At 53.6% G+C, this 26,445-nt stretch overlaps 2 protein-coding genes across 4 annotated transcripts in view; both read right to left on the bottom strand.

The window, feature by feature from the left end:
* The window catches only part of LOC132207448 (C-myc promoter-binding protein-like), a 6,784-nt gene extending 583 nt beyond the window's left edge, over positions 1-6,201 (bottom strand). Inside the window, exons 1-2 of the mRNA XM_059642969.1 lie at positions 5,926-6,201; positions 4,224-4,461 (exon numbers count right to left, since the gene is read on the bottom strand). Coding sequence (XP_059498952.1) covers positions 4,224-4,239 — 16 coding nt within the window. The 5' untranslated portion in view covers positions 4,240-4,461; positions 5,926-6,201. The remainder of the gene's footprint in view (positions 1-4,223; positions 4,462-5,925) is intronic.
* A 6,842-nt stretch (positions 6,202-13,043) lies between these two features.
* LOC125449744 (CREB-regulated transcription coactivator 2-like) overlaps positions 13,044-26,445 on the bottom strand; it is a 45,330-nt gene continuing 31,928 nt past the window's right edge. For all 3 annotated transcript variants that reach the window (XM_059643050.1, XM_059643051.1, XM_059643049.1), the window contains 9 exons: positions 26,132-26,214; positions 25,976-26,025; positions 25,062-25,175; positions 24,195-24,442; positions 22,691-23,127; positions 21,775-22,404; positions 16,630-16,716; positions 15,547-15,757; positions 13,044-13,526 (listed from right to left, as the gene is read on the bottom strand). In XM_059643050.1, coding sequence (XP_059499033.1) covers positions 13,321-13,526; positions 15,547-15,757; positions 16,630-16,716; positions 21,775-22,404; positions 22,691-23,127; positions 24,195-24,442; positions 25,062-25,175; positions 25,976-26,025; positions 26,132-26,214 — 2,066 coding nt within the window. In that variant the 3' untranslated portion in view covers positions 13,044-13,320. The remainder of the gene's footprint in view (positions 13,527-15,546; positions 15,758-16,629; positions 16,717-21,774; positions 22,405-22,690; positions 23,128-24,194; positions 24,443-25,061; positions 25,176-25,975; positions 26,026-26,131; positions 26,215-26,445) is intronic.

Here is a 26,445-nt window from a genome sequence, read left to right as displayed (position 1 = left end):
CACTAGGACAGTGACCAAGGTGAGCCAACTCAACAACACAACCAGAGGCAGGGGCTAACTAGAAACCTGCTGAATTTGGGATCACATTGTGCACAAAATAGTTCCCACATTCACCCATACAACTGACAACTCACCAGCATGCTCCGACATACTGTCCTCTCATCAAGAAAGGCCACAGGACGTGCAATCAGCCAGACTTATTCCAGAATAACATCTAGTCCTGTGTTATTCTCACAAGACAAAGTGTCAATTCTAACTCCGGAATAACGTCCAGTCCTGTGCTACTCTCCTAGAGAAACCGGCAACCTCAACAGTCCTGTGCCGTTCTCACCAGACAGACAGCCAGTCTCACCTCTGGGATAATAACCAGTTCTCACTTCCCCTCATGTGATCTCAGAACCTTGTCATCCAAAGAGAAGGAAAAGTGCTCAATGAGAAGCAGAGACAGAAAGTAAAACCTTTAGTACCTCACCATTGCCATCGAAAGGGGATTTTAATCACCCAAAAGAAAATCCCCCCACAGCTGTCAACAGAGAAACATGACAATAGCCTCAGACGCTCAGAGAGAAACTGCTCTTTCCTCATCTCAAACAGGCAAGCGTGTCAGACACCGAATCGCCAGGCAATATCCCAAATCCAGACCCTCAAAACGTTTGCTGAGCTCCCAAACTGAACACCATGTAAAACACAGCCGTGTGGACAAAGATCCGGCAATTAGACATGCAAATACAGTGAAAGAGCAACTGTCCCAACCAGTGCTGTACCCCAGTGCGATACAGCGTCCCCGCCCGTACTGTACCCCAGTGCGATACAGCGTCCCCGCCCGTACTGTACCCCAGTGCGATACAGCGTCCCCGCCCGTACTGTACCCCAGTGCGATACAGCGTCCCCGCCCGTACTGTACCCCAGTGCGATACAGCGTCCCCGCCCGTACTGTTCCCCAGTGCGATACAGCGTCCCCGCCCGTACTGTACCCCAGTGCGATACAGCGTCCCCGCCCGTACTGTACCCCAGTGCGATACAGCGTCCCCGCCCGTACTGTACCCCAGTGCGATACAGCGTCCCCGCCCGTACTGTACCCCAGTGAGATAGTGTCCCCGCCCGTACTGTACCCCGTGCGATACAGTGTCCCCGCCCGTACTGTACCCCAGTGCGATACAGTGTCCCCGCCCGTACTGTACCCCAGTGCGATACAGCGTCCCCGCCCGTACTGTACCCCAGTGCGATACAGCGTCCCCGCCCGTACTGTACCCCAGTGAGATACAGCGTCCCCGCCCATACTGTACCCCAGTGCGATACAGCGTCCCCGCCCGTACTGTACCCCAGTGCGATAGTGTCCCCGCCCGTACTGTACCCCAGTGCGATAGTGTCCCCGCCTGTACTGTACCCCAGTGCGATAGTGTCCCCGCCCGTACTGTACCCCAGTGAGATAGTGTCCCCGCCCGTACTGTACCCCAGTGCGATGCAGTGACCCCGCCCGTACTGTACCCCAGTGAGATAGTGTCCCCGCCTGTACTGTACCCCAGTGAGATACAGTGTCCCCGCCCGTACTGTACCCCAGTGAGATAGTGTCCCCGCCTGTACTGTACCCCAGTGCGATAGTGTCCCCGCCCGTACTGTACCCCAGTGCGATAGTGTCCCCGCCCGTACTGTACCCGTGAGATACAGTGTCCCCGCCCGTACTGTACCCCAGTGCGATAGTGACCCCGCCCATACTGTACCCCAGTGAGATACAGTGACCCCGCCCGTACTGTACCCCAGTGCGATAGTGTCCCCGCCCGTACTGTACCCCAGTGCGATACAGTGACCCCGCCCGTACTGTACCCCAGTGCGATACAGTGTCCCCGTCCGTACTGTACCCCAGTGCGATACAGTGACCCCGCCCGTACTGTACCCCAGTGAGATAGTGTCCCCGCCCGTACTGTACCCCAGTGAGATACAGCGTCCCCGCCCGTACTGTACCCGTGCGATAGTGACCCCGCCCGTACTGTACCCCAGTGAGATACAGCGTCCCCGCCCGTACTGTACCCGTGCGATAGTGACCCCGCCCGTACTGTACCCCAGTGAGATACAGCGTCCCCGCCCGTACTGTACCCCAGTGCGATACAGCGTCCCCGCCCGTACTGTACCCCAGTGCGATACAGCGTCCCCGCCCGTACTGTACCCCAGTGCGATAGTGTCCCCGCCCGTACTGTACCCCAGTGAGATACAGTGTCCCCGCCCATACTGTTCCCCAGTGCGATACAGTGTCCCCGCCCGTACTGTACCCCAGTGCGATACAGTGTCCCCACCTGTACTGTACCCCAGTGCGATACAGTGACCCCGCCCGTACTGTACCCCAGTGAGATACAGTGTCCCCGCCCGTACTGTACCCCAGTGAGATACAGTGACCCCGCCCGTACTGTACCCCAGTGAGATACAGTGACCCCGCCCGTACTGTACCCCAGTGCGATACAGCGTCCCCGCCCGTACTGTACCCCACTGAGATACAGCGTCCCTGCCCGTACTGTACCCCAGTGCGATACAGTGACCCCGCCCGTACTGTACCCCACTGAGATACAGCGTCCCCGCCCGTACTGTACCAAAGTGCGATACAGAGTCCCCGCCCATACTGTACCCCAGTGCGATACAGCGTCCCCGCCCGTACTGTACCCCAGTGCGATACAGTGTCCCCGCCCGTACTGTACCCCAGTGCGATACAGTGTCCCCGCCCGTACTGTACCCCAGTGCGATAGTGTCCCCGCCCGTACTGTACCCCAGTGCGATACAGTGTCCCCACCCGTACTGTACCCCAGTGCGATACAGTGTCCCCACCCGTGCTGTACCCCAGTGCGATACAGTGTCCCAACCAGTGCTGTACCCCAGTGTGGTACGGTGTCCCCGACAGTACTGTACCCCAGTGAGATACAGTGTCCCTGCCCGTACTGTACCCCAGTGTTATACAGTGACGGACCTGTCCACCACCGGTACTGTACCCCAGTGTGATACAGTGTCCCCGCCGGTACCGTACCCCAGTGTTATACAGTGACTGACCTGTCCCTCACCGGTACTGTACCCCAGTGTTATACAGTGACAGACGCGTCCCCCACCGGTACTGTACCCCAGTGTCATAGAGTGACAGACCCGTCCCCCACCAGTTCTGTACCCCAGTTATACAGTGACAGACCTGTCCCCACCGGTACTGTACCCCAGTGTTATACAGTGACAGACGCGTCCCCCACCGGTACTGTACCCCAGTGTCATAGAATGACAGACCCGTCCCCCACCAGTTCTGTACCCCAGTTATACAGTGACAGACCTGTCCCCACCTGTACTGTACCGCAGTGTTATACAGTGACAGACCTGTCCCCACCGGTACTGTACCCCAGTGTTATACAGAGACAGACCTGTCCCCACTAGTACTGTACCCCAGTGTTATACAGCGACAGACCTGTCCCCACCGGTACTGTACCCCAGTGTTACACAGCGACAGACCTGTCCCCACCACTAGTGTACCCCAGTGTTATACAGTGACAGACCTATTTGTACCGGTTGTATCTATCCATATGGAGCCAACTCTGATGAAATATCATTGGATTGCCCTGTTAAAATCTTGGCTTCCCCCCGCTCAGTTGCAGTCAGCCTTGCTGCGTATTCCCAGCAGGACCTGGTTCTGATCACTGCCAAGAAGCCAAGTGGCAATGGGCAGCATGTGACTGTTACATGGACTGTTAAATGGGACTGTTAACAGCTGCTGTACCTGCACAGTTCCAAATCTGTCCATTTCACGAGGTTACCGACAGCCTTCCGTGGACAATGTAAATTATTGTTCTAATGGGAACACAGAGACACTCAAAAGTAGAGAGCACTCCAAAAGTCTCTAGTTAACCAGTGCTACCACATAACTGTTTTCCTAAACTCACTCAAATAGGCAGAGGGCCCATACCCCACTGAGGGCCGGCGCCTTTGGGAGGGGGACCCCGTACCCCAGTGAGGGTCGGCGCCTTCGGGAGGGTGACCCCGTACCCCAGTGAGGGTCAGCACCTTTGGGAGGGGGACCCGGTACCCCAGTGAGGGTCAGCACCTTCAGGAGGGTGACCCCGTACCCCAGTGACACACGGTCTTCTTAGCCAGTGAGTGTTTGTTGAAAGTATAACACAGGTCTGTTGGTAACATTTGAATGGAAGAGGAGTCTGTTGCTCTGCTGAATATAGTTCTGTTTTCCCTCCACACCATTAACTCACCCTCTGCAACCGTCATCTCCTCAGTCAACTGCTGCCCAGTAAAAGTGAACTGTTCCCTACACCACTGCGAACACCAACGCGGTTGCAGAGCTGATCGATGATCTGACTACATTCCATTCACTTCACAAACTCAGTGTCCGGGGCTGCACGGAGAAACCAACTGCTTCGGAAACTGCTGCAGGAAGTCACGTTACTGGTGCTGACACTCCCTTCGATGGGTCAGGCATGTTCCTGTCAACTTGGGGGAAATAGGATTGATGCAGGGTGCGGTCTGGGCACACTTGCCAGAAACGCTACAATTTATCTTCGCTGTCCAAGGAAACCACATCCCAAGATAGACAGGCAGCTCTCACACAGTGGGCATCCCTCTGTCAGAATGCAGCACCCACTAGTTCCCCAGTGACCTGTGACTAAGGACCCTGACCTGCTGAGTTAGTACCAGGACCAGCACCACACTACAGGCACCAGGAGGTCCCAGAGATGGAAAGTCAGCAGAGAGTGAGCTAACGGTCCACAGTTCCACTGCGAACAGAGATGAGAGAGTTAGAACTATCAGTCACATAGGCAGGGAATATGGAAGCAGGTGTGGGGGGGGGTCTCGGTAGCGGAAGACAGACAAACCAAAGGCCCACTGATGCAGGGAAACTGAATAAATGTTTCGATGGATGCAGAAAACAGGGAAACAGGGGAGCAACAAAGTGTAACACTATGGGGAGCCTGTAACTGAGCGAGAGGCAGCAACCCCGGGAGGGGGACCCCCGTAACCTGGTGAGGGTCAGACCTTCGGAGGGGGACCCCCGTACCCTGGGGATGCTCAGCGCCTCCGGGAGGGGGACCCCCGTACCCGGGGAGGCTCGGCACCTCCAGGAGGTGGACTCCGTACCCGGGGGAGATTCGGCACCTTCGGGAGAGGGACCCCGTACCCCAGTGAGGGTCAGCGCCTTCGGGAGAGGGACCCCGTACCCCAGTGAGGGTCAGCGCCTTCGGGAGAGGGACCCCGTACCCCAGTGAGGGTCAGCGCCTTCGGGAGAGGGACCCCGTACCCCAGTGAGGGTCAGCGCCTTCGGGAGAGGGACCCCGTACCCCAGTGAGGGTCAGCGCCTTCGGGAGGAGGACCCCGTACCCCAGTGAGGGTCAGCGCCTTCGGGAGAGGGACCCCGTACCCCAGTGAGGGTCAGCGCCTTCGGGAGGAGGACCCCCTACCCCAGTGAGGGTCAGCCCCTTCGGGAGGGGGACCCCGTACCCCAGTGAGGGTCAGCGCCTTCGGGAGGGGGACCCCGTACCCCAGTGAGGGTCAGCCCCTTCGGGAGGGGGACCCCGTACCCCAGTGAGGGTCAGCCCCTTCGGGAGAGGGAGCCCGTACCCCAGTGAGGGTCAGCACCTTCGGGAGGGGGACCCCGTACCCCAGTGAGGGTCAGCACCTTCGGGAGGGGGACCCCGTACCCCAGTGAGGGTCAGCGCCTTCGGGAGGGGGACCCCGTACCCCAGTGAGGGTCAGCCCCTTCGGGAGGGGGACCCCGTACCCCAGTGAGGGTCAGCCCCTTCGGGAGAGGGAGCCCGTACCCCGGTGAGGGTCAGCGCCTTCGGGAGGGTGACCCCCTACCCCAGTGAGGGTCAGCACCTTCGGGTGAGGAACCCCGAACCCCGCGTGGGCTTCTGTTTCCCGGGAAACCCTTAACCAGCTGCTGGACTCTCTGCTTACCTCAAGCTCCATCCGGCTTCTGTCAGCCGAGGCCCCGCTGTGTACCACCGGCTTCTGCCCGGGCAAAGGGACCTGCCCACCGGCTCCCGGGCGAACGGAGGGCCCGGCACAGCGCCACCCACGGCCGGGAGGTCTCGTCTCCTCACGGCTCCTGGAGGCGGGGGAACTCGCCGCCGACGCCGCCCCACCCCGCCAGAGGCCGGGAGGACTCACTACATTTCCCTTCTCCCATCAGCTCCCCCCAACCCCAAAAAAAACCACAACGCGACACCGCCCCTGCGGCCGGGAGGACTCACTACAGGAGTCATGGCGGTTCTGCTTTCTCTGCACAGATGCTGCTGGATCTGCTGAGTTGCTCCACTACTCTCTGATTTGCGGCATCCGCAGAGCGTTCGGGTGTTTTTAATTCAGTGTCGGACTCACTGCATCCTCCTCACCTGCCAGCGCCACCTGCCGCCAGGAGGACTAATGCCACTTACACTTGCGCCACCCAGAGCTTTGGAGGACTTGCGGCACTGAGAAGCTTGTCGGACTCTCCCCAGTCTCCAACCGGAGAGGCAGGAAGGACTCAACCCCTTTCACCTACCGCCGCCCGGAGGCAGGAAGGACTCAACCCCTTTCACCTACCGCCGCCCGGAGGCTGGGAGGACTCAACCCCTTTCACCTACCGCCGCCCGGAGGCTGGGAGGACTCGCCCCTTTCACCTACCGCCGCCCGGAGGCTGGGAGGACTCGCCCCTTTCACCTACCGCCGCCCGGCGGTATCAATGTGGACTTCAAGATAATAAAATGTGAGGCTGGATGAACACAGCAGGCCCAGCAGCATCTCAGGAGCACAAAAGCTGACGTTTCGGGCCTAGACCCTTCATCAGAGAGGGGGATGGGGTGAGGGTTCTGGAATAAATTTTATTCATTTTGTTCCAGAACCCTCTCCCCATCCCCCTTTTCTGATGAAGGGTCTAGGCCCGAAACATCAGCTTTTGTGCTCCTGAGATGCTGCTGGGCCTGCTGTGTTCATCCAGCCTCACATTTTATTATCTTGGATTCTCCAGCATCTGCAGTTCCCATTATCAATGTGGACTTCACCAGCTTCAATATCTCCCCTTCCCCCACCGCATCCCAGTTCGTCCCCTCCACCCACTGCATCCCAAAACCAGTCCAACCTGTCTCTGCCTCCCTAACCGGTTCTTCCTCTCACCCATCCCTTCCTCCCACCCCAAACCGCACCCCCAGCTACCTACTAACCTCATCCCACCTCCTTGACCTGTCCGTCTTCCCTGGACTGACCTATCCCCTCCCTACCTCCACTCACCTTTACTGGCTCCATCCCCACCCCTTTAACTTCTCCGTCTCCTCTTCACCTATTTTCTTCTCTCTCCCTATTTATTTCAGAACGCTCTTCCCCTCCCCCATTCCTGGAGAAGGGTCTAGGCCCGAAACGTCAGCCTTCCTGCTCCTCTGATGCTGCTTGGCCTGTTGTGTTCATCCAGCTTCACACCTTGTTATCTGGGATTCTCCAGCATCGGCAGTTAGGATCTGGTCTTCTGCTTTCACTACTCCCAATGCAGTCTCATATGCTTTGTCCGACAGCAAACACACTGTGTTTCCAGGAATCCCCCCTGCCTCTTACGGTCACTTTTCTGTTCACTGCTGCAGTGATCTGCTGAAGTCTTCATTTTCCAGATGAAGCACTTTTTCACTCTTCAGAACTGAGTTCCACAAATTCACACCATGCAATCTGGCCTCCTCATATCATTCCTCACCAATCTCCCGCATCTGGTTTGTTTTTTTTAAAATTTCATTCAGAGATGTGTCTCTTGCTGGCATTTAATACCCATCCCTAATTGTCCAAGAGGGTAGTTAAGTGTCGATTACATTGCTGGGTCTGTAGTCACACGCAAAGTAGACCAGGGGAATTAACTTCCCTAAAGGACATTACTGAACCAGATAGGTTTTCCTTACAGTTACCGATGGTTTTGTGGTCATCATCAGACTCCTAATTCCAGATTTTTATTGAATGCAAATTCCACTATCTGCCATAGCGAGATTCGGACCCAGATCCCCAGAACGTTACCAGGGTTAACAGTTCAGCAATAGCTAGACTATTGCCACCCTCTTGCTCTCTGCAGATCCTACCCATTTTCTGACCATTAATGCCTACTTTTCACCCATAACCGCTTCTCTACAGCCATTTACACTCCGTTTCCTTCAGCTCTGGGCGTCTGTCCCATCTATTTCTCTTGGTCCTCCTCCCTTTCTCAGGCAGCATAACAAAACCATCAGATTTCCCACCCCCTTCCGAATAAATCAAATTGGACTAAAAACATTAGAGATGGTCAGAACTGCTGATGCTGGAGTCAGAGATAACACAGTGGGGAGCTGGAAGAGCACTGCAGGCCAGGCAGCATCAGAGGAACAGGAAGGTTGATGTTTCTGGTCAGGACCCTCTTCAGAAATTTCATTTCATTTCTGAAGGGTCCCAACCCGAAACATCAACCTTCCTGCTCCTCTGATGCTGCCTGGCCTGCTGTGCTCCTTCAGCTCCACACTGGACTAGAAACATTAACTGTGTTTCTTTCTCCACAGATGCTCCAGAGCTATTTAATTTCTCCAGCATTTTCTGTCTGTATCTGTGAGTTCTTCCCACAATTTCAGATTTTGACATAGTTAATTTTCCATCTCCTGCTTCAAATGGTCTGCTGGCGAACTCTTTTTAATGTGACTAAGCTCTCGGGTCAATTACACTGATTCTCTGTACTGCCCAGCATTCCATCTTCAATTCTCCGTGGACATTCTTCATTCATCCAAACTACTGCTGTCCTATGTATTCAATCCCTCCGAATTCCAATCACCTTTTGCCCTATGTGCTTCCTCACCCACAGTGGCTCCTAATCAACAAACTGAACACAGAGAGCTCAGCCCCTGGCTCTGAAACTGCATCCAGTCTATAATGTCTGACATCATCGTACCCTCCAATTCTGACCTCTCCCTAGGGCCTGCTGGTTTTAAAACTGCTCCACCATTGGTGGCTACGCCTTCAGCTGGCTGCGCTCAAAGTTTTGAATTCCCTTCCGAACCTCATTCCCAGCTTTAAAGTCAATTCACGTTTTGAACCCTACCTCTTTAATCAAACTGTTCCCAGTATCTCAAGGACTGCTGTTGCCCAGGGTTCACAGCTGATCTTTACCAATCTCTGCAGCAAGCTGAAGTCAATGCACCACCCATTCCACTCGATGAACTCAATCTCTTCGGGGCATGATCTAAGACAGCAAACTGCTGCTCCACCATGTGTTCATTTCCACGCTGCTCATGGGGTCCTGCTGTGTGCCAAGTGGCTGCCATGTTGACCAACAGTAACAGCATTGGAGGTGGTGGGTCGGAATATTTAACCCACAAGCCAATAAGGAACGTGAGTCTTTTCCAACACAACTGAAAGAATGAGGCAGCAGTAAAATGTAAATTTGTTGTAATTTCTTTTTAAAACATGTAACAGTAATGTTAACAAAAAAATAATCTTTTAAAAAAGTTATACAAAAAAGGGACTTTCAGGCAGATCAGTATAGCTACAAACCTCATGACAATACATTCTTAAACCGTATGCATACAGTCTGCTTTTTCCATGATGTAGTGACCTCTGCATATTCTTACTGCTGGTCCCATTATTACACGTGCAGCAGGAGCCTGAGGATCTTATGAAAGGAATGAGACATGAATCTGCCCACTGAGGAACCTCAGAGGTTTGCAGCCATCAAGGAAGCAGTGGAGTGGTCAGGGTTGGTATGTCGGGATCTGCTCCTCCAGCCAGGCACCGGTCTGAGGCCTGTGAGTGAGGCAGGTGTTCCCACAAACCAGACCTCCTGAGATCAAAATCCCTCTGGGGGCTAAAGATGGAAGGCTGCACAGCACTAGTACCCACCATTCTTTCCCACCCCTCCAACATCATCAGTGCCAGAGCCTGATGGGGCAAGTTGGGGCATTCATGAAGAAATCCCTTTAACCCCCAAACAGGCCAACCGTTCGAGCAAGGTTCTCCTGCACAAGGTGCTGCCAAAGGTCTATGACTGAAAATAACAGGGAACACTTTGGGGATGGCCAGGGCAGAATCAGGACATGTTCTTAGTGGCTAGAGGTTCAGGGTTGGAAGAAGCCTGATACGGGTCACCTCCCCCTGGGCTTAGCTTTTCTGCATCATTGTGGTCAGCTCCTCCCAGCTACCTCATCTCACCATTGAGAGTACCAGCCCCCATCGCATTAGCCCAGGAACAGAAAGATGCACACACTAAGTCCCAGATCCTGAAGTGAATACAGAATGTATAAATAGGACAACAAGGTGTGGATCTGGATGAACACAGCAGGCCAAGCAGCATCAGAGGAACAGGAAGGCTGATGTTTCGGGCCTAGACCCTTCTTCAGAAATGAGGGAGGGTCTAGGCCTGAAACTTCAGCCTTCCTGTTCCTCTGATGCTGCTTGTCCTGCTGTGTTCATCCAGATCCACACCTTTTTATCTCAGATTCTCCAGCATCTGCAGTTCCCACTATGTCTGTGTAAATGGGACTGCAGCTTGAGTGCAGCAGTATATGCCAGGTAATGCCCAACAAATTGCAAGGATAGACCACAGCCTTCCAAAGACAAAGGCCATCATCGTCCTCATTCCACCCCACTGGGCAGGACACAGAGGCATTCAAACCAGTAGCCAGCTCTCCACTTCTACTCTTTCACTGGCCTGTGCAACACAGCTGCTTGGGGACCGGTCTGACAGCAGCACAGTGTCAAAGTCCAACTGTGCGATCATTCACACTCTCTCACACACGCACCCTCTCTGTCTGTCTCTCTCACACACACGTACACCCCCTCTCTGTCACTCTCTCACACACACGTACACCCCCTCTCTGTCACTCTCTCACACACACACCTCTCTCTCTCTCGCTCACAGACATGCACACACCCCCTCTCTGTTATCCTCTCTCACACACACACCTTCACACACACTCTCTCTCTCACAGACACACACCCCCCCTGTCGTTCTCACACACACACACACCACTCTTCCTCTCTCACTCACACACACCACTCTCCCTCTCTCACTCACACACACCACTCTCCCTCTCTCACTCACACACACCACTCTCGCTCTCTCACTCACACACACCACTCTCCCTCTCTCACTCACACACACCACTCTCCCTCTCTCTCACACACACCACTCTCCCACTCTCTCTCACACACACCTCTCCCTCTCTCTCTCTCACACACACACCACTCTCCCTCTCTCTCTCACACACACCACTCTCCCACTCTCTCTCACACACACCACTCTCCCTCTCACACACACCACTCTCCCTCTCTCTCTCACACACACCACTCTCCGTCTCACACACATCTTCCTCTCTGTCATTCTCTCTCTCTCACACACACGCACACACCCCCTCTCTCACACACACTTCTTCACACACACACACCACTCTCGTTCTCACACACACACAACTCTCTCTCTCACACACACACATGCACACACCCCCTCGCTCACACACACACATGCACACACCCCCCCTCTCTCACACACACACACGCACACAACTCTCTCACTCACACACACACGCACACACCCCCTCTGTCGCTCTCTCTCACACACACACACTCTAATCTGCACTAAGCAAAAGACTGCACTGCTGGTAGCACACCTCAATCTCCAATCTCCTACCCCCCAGTGTTATACACTGACAGACCTGTCCCCACCGGTACTGTACCCCAGTGTTATACAGTGACAGACCTGTCACCCACCAGTACTGTACCCCAGTGTTACACAGTGACAGACCCCGTCCCCCACTGGTACTGTACCCCAGTGTGAAACAGCGACAGACCCCATCCCCCACCGGTACTGTACCACAGTGTTATACACTGACAGACCTGTCGCCCACCGGTACTGTACCCCAGTGTTATACAGCGACAGACCTGTCCCCCACCGGTACTGTACCCCAGTGTTATACAGCGACAGGCCCCGTCCCCACTGGTACTGTACCCCAGTGTTATTCAGTGACAGACCTATCCCCCTGTGGTAGACTGGACTGTATTGGGGTTTTGATGCATAGACCATGCAGCTTTGAGAACTATGTCACCATACAGTTGACAGTCCAATCACACAATCCATGCAGAAGGTCAAGGGGACAGAATTCAATCCTGCACTGACCACACTCCTCTAAATTCCCTGGTGCCATGTTGCCATCTGTCCTGCAGGGATCCAGAATATCCCTGGGGGGAAAAGTTGGTCTCAGTTAGAGCAGCAATGGAGACCCTAGCTGTACCAAGTGTAGCAAGAGAAAAAGCAGGCTGCATCGATAGGAGTTAGGAGTTAGAGTGCTGCTGAACTCTTGGCTGTGAAGGCCTCCAGGGTCAAACAGCCGATTCACACTCGCTAATTTTGGATGAACAGTTGTCTTGGTTAGTCCCTGTATTGGTCTGGATTAAATGTGTAGAATGAATCGAGTGAGCTGTGGTGAGAGTTGCTGATTGAGCCCAGGCTGAGATCGAGATAGTGCTCCCTGCAGTATATACACAATAGAAAGAGTCTTTCTTACTGCAGCAGGCATCAGACCAATGAGAGCCAGTGCAATGCTGGCCAGAGGCCAGGGAACATTAGCCTCACACATACCAATGCTAGCATCTCCCTGTCACTCACTGTCCTCCATAAACATTCCATCAGGCTGTTTATTATAGAATCTGCTTCCTGCAGTATCTGTACTCACCCTCCCTCTCCCACTCTTCCCTCAAGTGCCTAGCTTTCTTTAAATCATTTGATATATTTCTTCTTTTTGTAAAATAGGTAATTATTCACAAATATCCTTCCTTTTCAAAAAAAAAGAGAACTGGAAACCCCTGAGGGGTGGTCTCTGTCTACAAGTTAGGTGGTCACTTCACATCTACAGACCACAAGCTTAATACACAGTATTTACACTTCGCGCGCGCGCGTGTGTGTGTGTGTGTGTGTGTGTGTGTGTGTGTGTGTGTGTGTGTGTGTGTCTGTGTGAGCGAGCGCGCCTGTGTGTGAGAGAGAGTGAGAGTTCTTCAAATCCCACACCAAACCCACCCCCCTACCCTCCACCCCCCACCCCATTAGTGATGGGATTTGCAACAGGCACCCTGGGGGTCAGGCAGCTTGCCGTACAGCGTGAGGCTGGGGCTAATCCGTGCACAGTGACGATGGGATGAGCTCCAAAGCTCTGGTGCCGCACCTTGTCAGGCTCTCCACAAGGGCTTCAGTCTGCTTGGCTCCCACTGCCCTCGGCCACATGCCAATCACTTTTCACCCCCCCAACCTCGGGCACCGAGGTAGGGGTCGAGGGGGTAGGTTCCTCCCTGCAGCACCATCCCCCCGTTGGTCTCTCCCACTGCCCGCCATCACAGACGCTCATTTCGAAATGAATCTTCCACAGTGGGATCCGACAGAAGGGTCAGGTTGGGGTCGCTGAGCATGCTCAGTCCATCTAGAGACAGGGGCTCCACCTTGAGCTCATCATCCAAAGGATATTGGGAATCCACTTCAAAGCCTGGGACACCAGCCAGAGCACTGGTGATCTCCTTGGAGAAACCAGGAGGGGACTCACCTGGGGAAAGGGTACAAGAGGAGTCAGGGAACCACTTCACAAAACGTACATCGCCCAATGAAGCAATGAATATGAAATGAGGCAGAGAGCACAGTCGGACAGGCAGGGAGAGTGTCGGAGAGGCAGCGGGCACTGTCAGACAGGCAGGGACAGCATCAGTGAGGCAGTGAGCACAGTCGGACAGGCAGGGACATTGTCGGTGAGGCAGAGAGCACAGTCGGACAGCAGGGACAGTGTCGGTGAGGCAGCGGGCACTGTCAGACAGGCAGGGACAGCATCAGTGAGGCAGTGAGCACAGTCGGACAGGCAGGGACATTGTCGGTGAGGCAGAGAGCACAGTCGGACAGCAGGGACAGTGTCGGTGAGGCAGAGAGCATAGTCGGACAGGCAGGGACAGTGTCGATGAGGAGGCAGTCACAGTCGGACAGGCAGGGACATTGTCGGTGAGGCAGAGAGCACAGTCGGACAGCAGGGACAGTGTCGGTGAGGCAGAGAGCACAGTCGGACAGGCAGGGACATTGTCGGTGAGGCAGAGAGCACAGTCGGACAGCAGGGACAGTGTCGGTGAGGCAGAGAGCACAGTCGGACAGGCAGGGACAGTGTCGGTGAGGAGGCGGTTACAGTCGGACAGGAAGGGACATTGTTGGTGAGGCAGACAGCACAGTCGGACAGCAGGGACAGTGTTGGTGAGGCAGAGAGCACAGTCAGACGGGCAGGGACAGTGTTGGTGAGGAGGCGGGCACAGTCGGACAGGCAGGGACAGTGTCACTGAGGCAGAGGGCACTGTCAGACAGGCAGGGAGAGTGTCGGTGAGGCAGAGGGCACAGTCGGACAGGCAGGGACAGTGTCAGTGAGGAGGAGAGCACAGTCGGACAGGCAGGGAGAGTGTCAGTGAGGCAGAGAGTACAGTTGGACAGGCAGGGACAGTGTCAGTGAGGCAGAGGGCACAGTCGGACAGACAGGGACAGTGTCAGTGAGGAGGAGAGCACAGTCGGACAGGCAGGGACAGTGTCAGTGAGGCAGAGAGTACAGTCGGACAGGCAGGGACAGTGTCAGTGAGGCAGAGATCACAGTTGGACAGGCAGGGACAGTGTTAGTGAGGCAGAGAGCACAGTCGGTCAGGCAGGGACAGTGTCAGTGAGGCAGAGGGCACTATCAGACAGGCAGGGACAGTGTCAGTGTGGCAGAGAGCACAGCCAGACAGGCAGGGACAGTGTCGGTGAGGAGGACAGCACAGTCGGACAGGCAGGGAGAGTGTCGGTGTGGAGGAGAGCACAGCCGGACAGGCAGGGAGAGTGTTAGTGAGGCAGAGAGCACAGTCAGACAGGCAGGGACAGTGTCGGTGAGGCAGAGGGCACAGTCAGACAGGCAGGGACAGTGTCGGTGAGGAGGACAGCACAGTCAGACAGGCAGGGAGAGTGTCGATGTGGAGGAGAGCACAGTCGGACAGGCAGGGAGAGTGTTAGTGAGGCAGCGGGCACAATCGGACGGGCAGGCAATAACCATGCAGATGATAACTTCAGTCTCTGAACCAAACTCCACAACAATGGAAACAAAACTGATCTTCACAGAATGTGGTTAAAGGACAAGTGTCGGAAGTCAAAGTTCAGACAGTGAGGAGCAGTCGGAGGGACAGTTTGGCTCCAGGTTTAGAGACACTGATACAGAGGAGCAGATAGACAGAGGGAGAGACAGAGAGAGGGACAGACAGACAGAGGGAATGACAGGCAGACAGAGGGAGAGACAGAGAGAGACAGACAGAGGGAGAGACAGAGAGACAGACAGACAGAGGGAAAGACAGACAGACAGAGGGAGAGACCAACAGACAGAGGGAGAGACAGGGAGAGACAGAGAGAGACAGATAGACAGAGGGAGAGGACAACTCGTGTCTCGCTTGCTCCAATAACATTGCTGAAGCAAGCTGATTACAAAATATTTCCACTCAGGCAGTGAGGAATACGTAGAGGACTGGGGGATCGAGTCAGTGAGAAGCAGGGAGGGGATGGAGCACTGGGATTACCTGTGAGAATGATATCGGGGATCGAGGTCATTTGATTGGAGGAGTACATGTTTTGCTTGTTGAGAAGCTGTGGGTCCTGAAGGCTCTCGCTGCTCTCTACAAGGCCCACCATTGCAGCCTGGGTGAAACTGCTGCTCCCGGTGTTTCCACACAACGTGTTCATGTTCATTGGCATGTTAGCAACCAAAGTGTCGGTGCTGCACGACCCGAGCTGGGGCGGACGGGTGGTGTGTGGAGAGAGGGAAAGATAAAGAGAAAGGACAAGGGTACAATAAGCAGTGCTTTCCCAGTCAGTGAGGCTGCTTCAGTCTGTTCACAGAGATGGTCAACTTCATATTCAAGTTATCCAAGAACGAACACGTTGCCAGATCCCCCATGAAGACTAGGGTACAGGTTACCCAGTCTCTCTCTCTCTCTCTCACACACACACACACACACACACACACACACACACACACACACACACACACACACCCGGGTATGGGTTACCCAGTCTCTCTCTCTCTCTCTCATACACACACACACACACACACACATATACCTGGGTACAGGTTACCCAGTCTCTCTCTCTCTCTCTCACACACACACACACATATACCTGGGTACAGGTTACCCAGTCTCTCTCACACACACACACACACACATATACCCGGGTACAGGTTACCCAGTGTGTTTCTCTTTCTCACTCACTCACTCATTCACACTCTCTCTCACACACACACACACACACACACACATGGGTTAACCAGTCTCTCTCTCTCTCTCTCTCTCTCACTCACACACACATATACCCGGGTACGGGTTACCCAGTGTGTTTCTCTTTCTCACTCACTCATTCACTCTCTCTCTCTCACACACACCTCCCTGGGTATGGGTTACCTGGTCTCACACACAAACTCAAAGATGAGGAGTGCAGCAGAGTGTTGAAAGGTGAAGGAGGGTTGTGGGTCCCCAAGGTCACTGACAGGGTGGACTTGGTTGGAGACATAAATGGTAGGGGATGGCAGGAGAACAGAGAGGGAGGGACAGTTGAGTTCAGGTACTGGGCTGATGAAGCCAGGATGCTGAAGTGTTCAGACTCACCTGGTGAGACAGGTCACCCGTGGTCTGGCTTGAGAGCTGCTGCTCAAAATAGGAATCTCCAAAGAAGTTTTTCAGCAGCGAGGTTCGCTGTGAGGAAAGAGAAAGTTAGAGTGTGGACACCACTTACTGACACAACACCCAAAGCTTCAGCACTCATGGCTTTGCTGCACGTGATCCGTGTACAGTTCCCTTCCTGATCAGGGTACAATGTGACCCTCTGTGTGTCCCCATTCACAGCCCCGTCACCCGTCCTCAAGGTCTGACCTGCCTAAGCTGCGCTCTCTCTCCACCCATCTCAGCAGTCAGAATCAGACACCAGACTGAACACAAAGCTACCAAACAGCCCTCTAAGCCTATGATCATCTGCTTTTAATTTCACATTTCTTCTTGTACCCTGTTTCCCTTGGAGATCAAAGCCCAACCTCCAACTCAAACAGACTGAGCATTCACGATCACCCAGGAAGGTGTGACATTATATCTCAACTATTAATCTAGAAACTCAGCTGGGCCTGGGTTCAAATCCCACCATGGTAAATTGTGGAAGTTAAATTCAGTAATAATCAGGAATTAAGAACCTCCTGATGACCATGAAATCATTGTCGATTGTTGGGAAAACCCATCTGGTTCACTAATGTCCTTCAGGGAAGGAAATCTGCCATCCTTACTTGGTCTGGCCTACACGTGACACCAGACCCACAGCAATGTGATTGACTGTCAACTGCCTGCTGAAATGGCCTAGCAACCCAGTCAGTTCAAAGGCAACTAGGGACGGGCAATAAATGCTGACCAGCCAGCAACGCGTTTAAGTGAATTAATAAAACAAATTCCAATGATTCCAGTCCTTGGACTAAAGGACCTGATCAGAATCTGAAATGGCCTTGATCGCATGCCTGTTCACCCATGTACTTGGTCCCCCTGTCAACTGTGTAGGTGGCAGGGGGCAAAACTCATCGAAACACCTCTCTTTGTTCTGAAGTTAAGGGAGTAATATCCAACATATGGATTCTCTCATCAGAGTACAACACTTTCACTAAAGAACCAATGCTCCCTGGATGGTCTCCTTACTTTGAATTGGGCACAGAAACTGTTTACAATATTCAAAGAACAAGAACAAAGAACATAGAACATTACAGCACAGTACAGGCCCTTCGGCCCTCGATGTTGTGCCGACCTGTCGTACCGATCTCAAGCCCATCTAACCTACACTATTCCATGTATGTCCATATGCTTGTCCAATGACGACTTAAATGTACCTAAAGTTGGCGAATCTACTACCGTTGCAGGCAAAGTGTTCCATTCCCTTACTACTCTCTGAGTAAAGAAACTACCTCTGACATCTGTCCTATATCTTTCACACCTCAATTTAAAGCTATGCCCCCTCGTGCACACCATCACCATCCTAGGAAAAAGGCTCTCCCTATCCACCCTATCTAACCCTCTGATTATTTTATACGTTTCAATTAAGTCACCTCTCAACCTTCTTCTCTCTAATGAAAACAGCCTCAAGTCCCTCAGCCTTTCCTCGTAAGACCTTCCCTCCATACCAGGCAACATCCTAGTAAATCTCCTCTGCACCCTTTCCAAAGCTTCCACATCCTTCTTATAATGCGGTGACCAGAACTGTACGCAATACTCCAAGTGCGGCCGCACCAGAGTTTTGTACAGCTAACGGTCTGTGTCCATTTGCTCCCTGCCCATCCATGTACCTGTCCAAATATATCTTAAAAGACGCTAACGTGTCTGCGTCTACCACCTCCGCTGGCAACGTGTTCCAGGCACCCACCACCCTCTGTGTAAAGAAATTTCCACGCATATCTCCCTTAAACTTTCCTCCTCTCACTTTGAACTCATGACCCCTAGTAATTGAGTGCCCCACTCTGGGAAAAAGCTTCTTGCTATCCACCCTGTCTATACCCCTCATGATTTTGTAGACCTCAATCAGGTACCCCCTCAATCTCCGTGTTTCAAATGAAAATAATCCTAATCCTAATCTACTATTCGTGATGAAGTCTCACCAAAAACCAGTGTTGTTACAACACGGAGATGGCCATTTGGTCCACCGAGTCCATGCTGCCCCTCTTTAGTTCAATCCAGTCAGTCCCCATCCCCTGCACTGCGAGCTTCAATCATTCACCACCTTTGCTTCCAGCTCCCTCAAGTCAGGTTCAACACTGCAGTTTCTTATCTGGCTCTGATCAGGATCTTTTGCAAGAATGCCAGTTCAAAGAGAAGACCGAGTGCATGAACAAACAGTGCTGATTGGTTGGCAAGTGGATTTAAATGGGTAAGAGCGTCGCCATGGAGAATGCTCCCTTTCATGACGATTGGCAGTTACTTGTCAGGCTTTGTTTGAATTTTAAGGTTGCCTCTGATTGTTCAGGGTTAAATGTTTCCCCTAATAGACCCCTTCACGCCCCCTCCCCCAACCCACTGCAAAGAACAAGGCCCTGTGAATTAATACTTTACGGCTTCTCAAAGCCTGACTGACAGCGTTTCAGTGCAATCCTTCACACATTCAGGATTATCCAGCAGGTGTTAACCAATTGCAGCATCTCATCTCATGTTAGGAATTGTCTCGGGTTTTGCAAGCAGCGCTGGGTTGAACATGATTAGCATCTTAGTTGCTCTGAACAGTCTAATGGGAGTGTTTGATGTGATCCTCCAATCTTTAAAATATATGGTCCAAGTACTTGGCATCATACTGAAATCCTTATACCATATTACATCTGTGAGATAAGCAGACCATTTTTTTAGTTTAACGGCAGCATCCTCTTTGTGATGAACACCACTTGTGTTGCTACTGCATTGTTCTAGTATACAACTGGGAGATTTACCTGTTGCTCAAACTTTTTTGAGATACTGTTCAGGACAATGGGACACAGGCCGGGCCCCGTTCAGGGCGACGGGACACGGGCCGGGCCCCGTTCAGGGCGACGGGACACGGGCCGGGCCCCGTTCAGGGCGACGGGACACGGGCCGGGCCCCGTTCAGGGCGACGGGACACGGGCCGGGCCCCGTTCAGGGCGACGGGACACGGGCCGGGCCCCGTTCAGGGCGACGGGAGACGGGCCGGGCCCCGTGCAGGGCGACGGGAGACGGGCCGGGCCCCGTGCAGGGCGACGGGAGACGGGCCGGGCCCCGTGCAGGGCGACGGGACACGGGCCGGGCCCCGTGCAGGGCGACGGGACACGGGCCGGGCCCCGTGCAGGGCGACGGGACACGGGCCGGGCCCCGTTCAGGGCGACGGGACACGGGCCGGGCCCCGTTCAGGGCGACGGGACACGGGCCGGGCCCCGTTCAGGGCGACGGGACACGGGCCGGGCCCCGTTCAGGGCGACGGGACACGGGCCGGGCCCCGTTCAGGGCGACGGGACACGGGCCGGGCCCCGTTCAGGGCGACGGGACACGGGCCGGGCCCCGTTCAGGGCGACGGGACACGGGCCGGGCCCCGTTCAGGGTGACGGGACACAGGCCGGGCCCCGTTCAGGGCGATGGGACACAGGCCGGGCCCTGTTCAGGGCGATGGGAGACAGACTGAGTGCTTTTCAAGAACAAGAATGACCACCCTTGGCCCATCCATCAGTCTGTGTGATAATATGGTGAGAAATGACAGTAGCTATTAATCTACAGGATAACTCTGACATATTCTATTTCAGCCTCAGGTTTGCATGGTACACAAATAGCATGGGTATGTTTATAAGGTTGCTGATAAGGCCAGCCGTTTAATGCACTTATCATGAATGTATCACTTCCACATCAGAAATATGCAAGAGGTAAGGGTTGGATGTCATTGATGATAGATGGTAGATGTCGTTCCATCAAAGACACCTTTCCTCGTGGAATTGAAGAAAGTTAACTGTTAAAGCTGGGTCTAGTTGGGACCCCAACTCTTTGGGCATGCATGCTGCTATTGCAACTGAACTCAACTGTATTCAGTTGCTGGCTTTGTAAATTCTCCAATTCACACGATAAATGATGGGTAACATTCCATAATACAGTACTGCAAGGCGGATGTCACTGGCCTCTTGGAACGGTACATTGGTGAACGGGTTATCAGTGTCAAATGAGCAGGTAGACATGGTGCTGCCGTTGATATGCAACTCCCGTGCGTTCAGGGTAATTCTTTCACTGTAATTCTTTCAACTGCTTGCAGCTGTCCAGCTAATCATTCAGGCTGTTCATGGTGGGCACAATGAGGAGAAGGCAGCAAAGGCACATTCACTAACACAGTGTTGAAACACCTCCCATTCTCTAAAACAGTGTGGAAGCCCCTCTCATACACTAACACAGTGTGGAAACCCCTCTCATTCACGAACACAGTGTGGAAACCCCTCTCATTCACTATGACAGTGTGGAAGCCCCTCCCATACACTAACACAGTGTGGAAACCCCTCTCATTCATGGGCACAGTGTGGAAGCCCCACCCATTCACTAACACAGTGTGGAAGCCCCTCCCATGAACTAACACAGTGTGGAAACCCCTCCCATTCACTGGCACTGTCTGGAAGCCCCTCCCATTCACCAACACAGTGTGGAAACCCCTCCCATTCACTAACACATTGTGGAACTCCCTTCCATTCAGTAAAACAGTGTGGAATCCCCTCCCATTCAGTAAAACAGTGTGGAAACCCCTCCCATTCACTAAGACAGTGTGGAATCTCCTCCCATTCACTGAAACAGTGTGGAATCCCCTCCCATTCACTAACACAGTGTGGAAACCCCTCCCATTCACTAGCACAGTGTGGAAACCCCTATCATGTGGATTGCCTGATAGCTCTTTTTCAGTTTGTTATCCAGTAAGGTTGTCTTGGCATGCTGAGCAGCACATTCACATCTGTAAGAATAATGTAGTCACATTTGCTTTCGAGGTCTATTTCCGTTTCTTTCTGGGTTGGCTTTCACCTTTAATTTGTTTTCTTGCAAAATATCCTGATGAGTCCAAGCTTACCAACATCAATCCCTTTATTTTGGAACTCAAGCTCCCTCGGTTTACTAACTATTTCCACTATGTCCTACCACCTCCACAGGTCAGAGCCCACTGCTCAGTCCAATCAACTCAGGAAGGGCACTGACTGCTGGTCTAGTCAGTGGCGCCCAAATCCCATAAGCTCATTAAACATCATTAAACAAAAAGCAAATACTTACACTGCCAGGGTTGGTGTCTGTTTGACCACAAGGTGATGTGGCCTGCTGCTGCCGCTGGGACAGGCTGGTTTTCGGAGACTGCTGGTAGCCTTGCTGCTGGGAGGGCTGGGACTGCTGGTAGCCTTGCTGCTGGGAGGGCTGGGACTGCTGGTAGCCTTGCTGCTGGGATTGATGGGACTGCTGGTAGACTTGCTGCTGGGAGGGCTGGGACTGCTGGTAGCCTTGCTGCTGGGAGGGCTGGGACTGCTGGTAGCCTTGCTGCTGGGAGGGCTGGGACTGCTGCGATTGTTGGTAGCCTTGCTGCTGGGAGGGCTGGGACTGCTGGTAGCCTTGCTGCTGGGAGGGCTGGGACTGCTGGTAACCTTGCTGCTGGGAGGGCTGGGACTGCTGCGATTGTTGGTAAGTTTGCTGCTGAGATGGTTGAGACTGCTGGTAGCCTTGCTGCTGGGAGGGCTGGGACTGCTGGTAGCCTTGCTGCTGGGAGAGCTGGGACTGTTGATAGCCTGGTGGCTGGGATGGAGGCTGTTGGTATGTTGGCTGCTGGGATTGCTGGTAGCCTTGCTGCTGGCAGAAAGGGTATGGGGGCAGTCGCTGGTCCATTGAAAGATTGCTGGTGTCTAAGGGAATACCCTGCAATATGGAGCAGACAGTTAGATTTCCTCAGAACATCCTCATGTTATTACACAGTCCACCAGGGCCAGAGGGAGCCACAAGACAATGCTTCAGAATTCACATCCTCGATAGACAAAGCCTTCTTCCTACTGCCATGAGCCCGTCTAGTCCCTCCTCTCTCTCTCTCTATACATAATATATATATAAATGCAGCTCTCCCCCCAAAGTTACACAGGCACTGCTTGGCTCTTTGTGCCCCTTCACCCCGCGGCTCCACGCTATGGCTTTGGCCTGTGCTTCTTACCTGTGTGATGGAGGAGAGGGTGGGAGACATGGTGGGAGAGAATTGCTTGCTGTGGGGCCTCCTGGAGTCTCCACTAGACAGGACAAGAGGGTTGAGTGGGACCCTCCTCCGAGGAGAGGTGCTGATGGAACCAGGCGGGAGGGAGCTGCTCAGTGAAGAGTGCAGTGATGAGGTGCTCAACGGAGACTGTTTGGAGGCAGCGTTGACAGCAGGCTGCAGTGGAGGGTTACCCGTCGGCGACTGTAATGATGGGTTGCTCAGCGACGTGCGAAGGGATGAGCTGCTGAGAGAGGACTGGAGGGAGGGGTTACTGAGAGAGGACTGGAGGGAGGAGTTACTGAGGGACTGGGTACTCAGCGAGGATTGCAGCGACGGGTTACTGAGTGAGGACTGTAGAGACATGTTACTCAGAGACCCCTGTAATGAAGAGGACAGCCCTGGGGAACAACACAAGACAAGTCTGTATTAACAAAGCTAAGTCATTTCAACACATCTCCTTGTTCATCCAACACAAACAGTTAGTCCCAGGCCTGCAGCAGTGTTACAGCCCAGGCAACAATTCTATGGAGGCCATTTGACCAAGCAAAGAATCACAGATAAGCCTCTGCCAATCTCCGCACAAACACCACACTGCCAGTGGCTGGTGATCAGGAGTGGGATGTCTTACTGACTCCGGCATTCCCACCCACACCAGCCGAAAGGAAGTGAAAGACTGACTGCAGCTCCCTCCCCTTTGGGTGACTCAGTGGTTTGCACTGCAGCCTCACAGCGCCAGGGACCCGGGTTCGATTTCACCCTCAGCTGACTGTGTGTAGTTTGCACATTCTCACTGTGTCTGCATGGGTTTCCCCCGGGTGCTCCGGTTTCCTCCCACAGTCCAAACGTGTGCAGGTTAGGGTGGATCGGCCATGCTGAACTGTCCGTAGTGTCTAAGGAACGTGCAGTCTAGGTGGATTATACAATAGAAGCCCTACAGTGTGGAAACAGGCCCTTCGGCCCTTCACGTCCATACCAATCCTCAGAGAATCCCACCCAGACCGGACCCATCCCCACATGACCCATCTACTCTGCACTGCCCATCCCTGCACGCTATGGGTGTGTGCGTGTGTGCGTGCGCGTGTGAGAGAGAGAGAGAGAGAGAGCGCGCATGCATGCGAGACAGAAATAACCAGGACATGGATTTAGGATAATTGGCAATGGAAACAAAGGAGGGATGAGGAAACACATATCACACACAGAGTTGTTGTGATCTGGAACACACTGCCTGAAAGTGGAGCAGGAGCACATTCAACTAGAACTTTCAAAAAAAAAAGAATGGAGAAATAGTCAAAAAGCAAAAACACATTCCTGGAACTCCATGGGGAGCGGGAATCATTGGACAGCTCTTTCAAAAAGACGGCCCAGGCAAGATGGGCTGAATGGCATCCTGCAGTGCTTTTGGGATTTTATCATTTGCACGTGAACTCACATGGCACAAAGAGGACATGAGGAATGAGAAACTTACCCCCTGTGGACTCATAGTTGGAGGCCATTGCCAGGGAACCACCGATTCCCAGGTGGGTCATGGTCGTGGTAAGATTGCCCGTGCTGCTCCCTCCACTAATACTTGAGAAGGTTGACTCTTCAGGATCGAGTGGGGTGGGCAGCGGAGGTGGAAAGTGCAGATTTGTTAGATCTGGGAGAGATCCGCCTGTGTTCAGTGCACCAGAAACATGGGACATGCTGCTGACTTGGTCTGGTGATGGGAAGATGCTACAAAGGAAGGTTTGCAGTTAATACGATAGGAATACAGCACCAGGAGATGGGCCACTCAGCCCTATAACCATGCTCCACAAGTGGGGTAAGGGGGTGGTCAGGAGGGAAGCACAGGACTTTTAGGGGCGGGGGAGAGCGGGGAGCGAATAGCAGGATACAGGCAATGGGGAAGGAGAAAGAACATGTGACAGACGGGGAGTAGTGGAGGGAGAGAATGCAGGATGGATGGGAAATGGTGGGGGGGGGGGGGGGGGAGTGGGTAGCAGAGCACAGAACGGGCAGGGAACAGGGGAGAGAACGCAGGACTGGTGGGGAATGGGGAGAGCACAGGATGGGCAGGAAACGTGGATACAGCGCAGGATGGGTGGGGAATGGGGGGAGCGCAGAATGAGTGGAGAACGGGGTGGGGGGAGAGAGCGCAGGACAGGGGGGGAATGGGGTGGGGGGAGGGAGTGCGCAGGATGGGTGGGAAATGGGGGGTAGAGTGCGTAGGACGGGCAGGGAATGGGGAGGAATAGCGCATGACAGGCGGGGAACGGATTGGTGGACAGTCAGCGACAGATGGGGAGACAGCATGGCAACTCCTTGTACATCTTGAAGCATGCAGTTTACTTGCCCCTTCTTGGTGGCTCGTCTCCACAGGTCATCTTTCTGCTGAGCAGCTGATGACCAGGTCATGGCCTCTTCCATACCTTCCAAAGGGTGCGCACTAAACAGTGGCTGGGTTTTACTGTAGGCGTGAGAATTACAGAGGGTCAGCTGCTGCAGGAGGCTGCCACTGCCCTTTATAAAACCCCTCCTGGGTCAGGGAGGGGCAACAAAGCCCCCACCACCCCCCCCACCGTAGTTCCCCTCAAACCACAGCTACAAGCGGCTGTGTACCAGTCAGAGCGCCAACCTCACAACAACAGGACAGCTCCACACTCAGTATGAAAGACTAACACGGTCCTGTGTGGGGAGGGAAGGTCTGCTAGCCAAGGGGCATCACTAACACCCTGAATGGGGAAGCCCCACCTCTCCCTGTCCAAAATGGGGCATATGTGCTGCCCGTCCCCACTGACAGGCCTATCCTTACCACAGCATGACCTCCCCCACAATTACCCATCCAGATGCCTTACAATTAATGGTACCAGCCTCCACCACTTCCTCTGGCAGCTCATTCCATACACGCACCACCCTCTGCATGAAAAAGTTCCCTTAGGTCTCTTCTTGTCCCTCTCACCTAAAACCGTCTAGTTTTGGACTCCCTCTACCCTGGGCAAAGACTTTGGCTATTTACCCTATCCAGGCCCTTCAGGATGTTATAAATCTCTGTAAGGTCATTAATTTAAAATTTCACTAATCGTGGTGATGGGACCTGAACACACATTCCCAGAAGTAGCCTGGGCGTCTGCATTGCTAGTTGAGTAATTTAACCATGATGCAACTGCCTCAGTTGATTAATTTGCTGATACCAGAGCCGATGAGGTGTCTGGGAATGCTTCTTTGTTTGACACTGTATAGTCAGCGTTGAACCAAACACAGACTTACTTGATGCCAGGAACCTCGCAGGATCTGGGCCGTGACGTCACACTCTGTACCTGTGGATCAGCAGAGTTCAATCAATGTGCTTATCACAGCTCCAAGCTGAAAGCTTCACAGTTCTGTCCTTTATCATAGGCAGTACTTCAATACTGACATACTTACCTTCCTTGTATCCCAGAGAGCTTTGGGCAGCAGCGTATCCTCATCGTGGATATTGTCATGTGGTGGAACAGAGAATGGGAAACCTGGAGTAAAAGAGAAACGAGAAGTAATCGCAGAGAGTCAGGCAGGAACAAACAGAAGTGGATGACACAAGTGAAAATCCACCCAAAGTCACTAAGATCGCACAGGCCGAGGCACAGGGACAGCCTCAGCCCGCACAGGCCGAGGCGCAGGGAGAGCCTCAGTCCGCACAGGCCGAGGCACAGGGACAGCCTCAGTCCGTACAGGCCGAGGCACAGGGACAGCCTCAGCCC

This window comes from Stegostoma tigrinum, chromosome 47 (genome assembly GCF_030684315.1).
Source record: "Stegostoma tigrinum isolate sSteTig4 chromosome 47, sSteTig4.hap1, whole genome shotgun sequence".
Lineage (NCBI taxonomy): Eukaryota > Metazoa > Chordata > Chondrichthyes > Orectolobiformes > Stegostomatidae > Stegostoma > Stegostoma tigrinum.
Note: the sequence above shows the minus strand (reverse complement) of the source record. Positions and strands in the feature narration are given on the sequence as shown.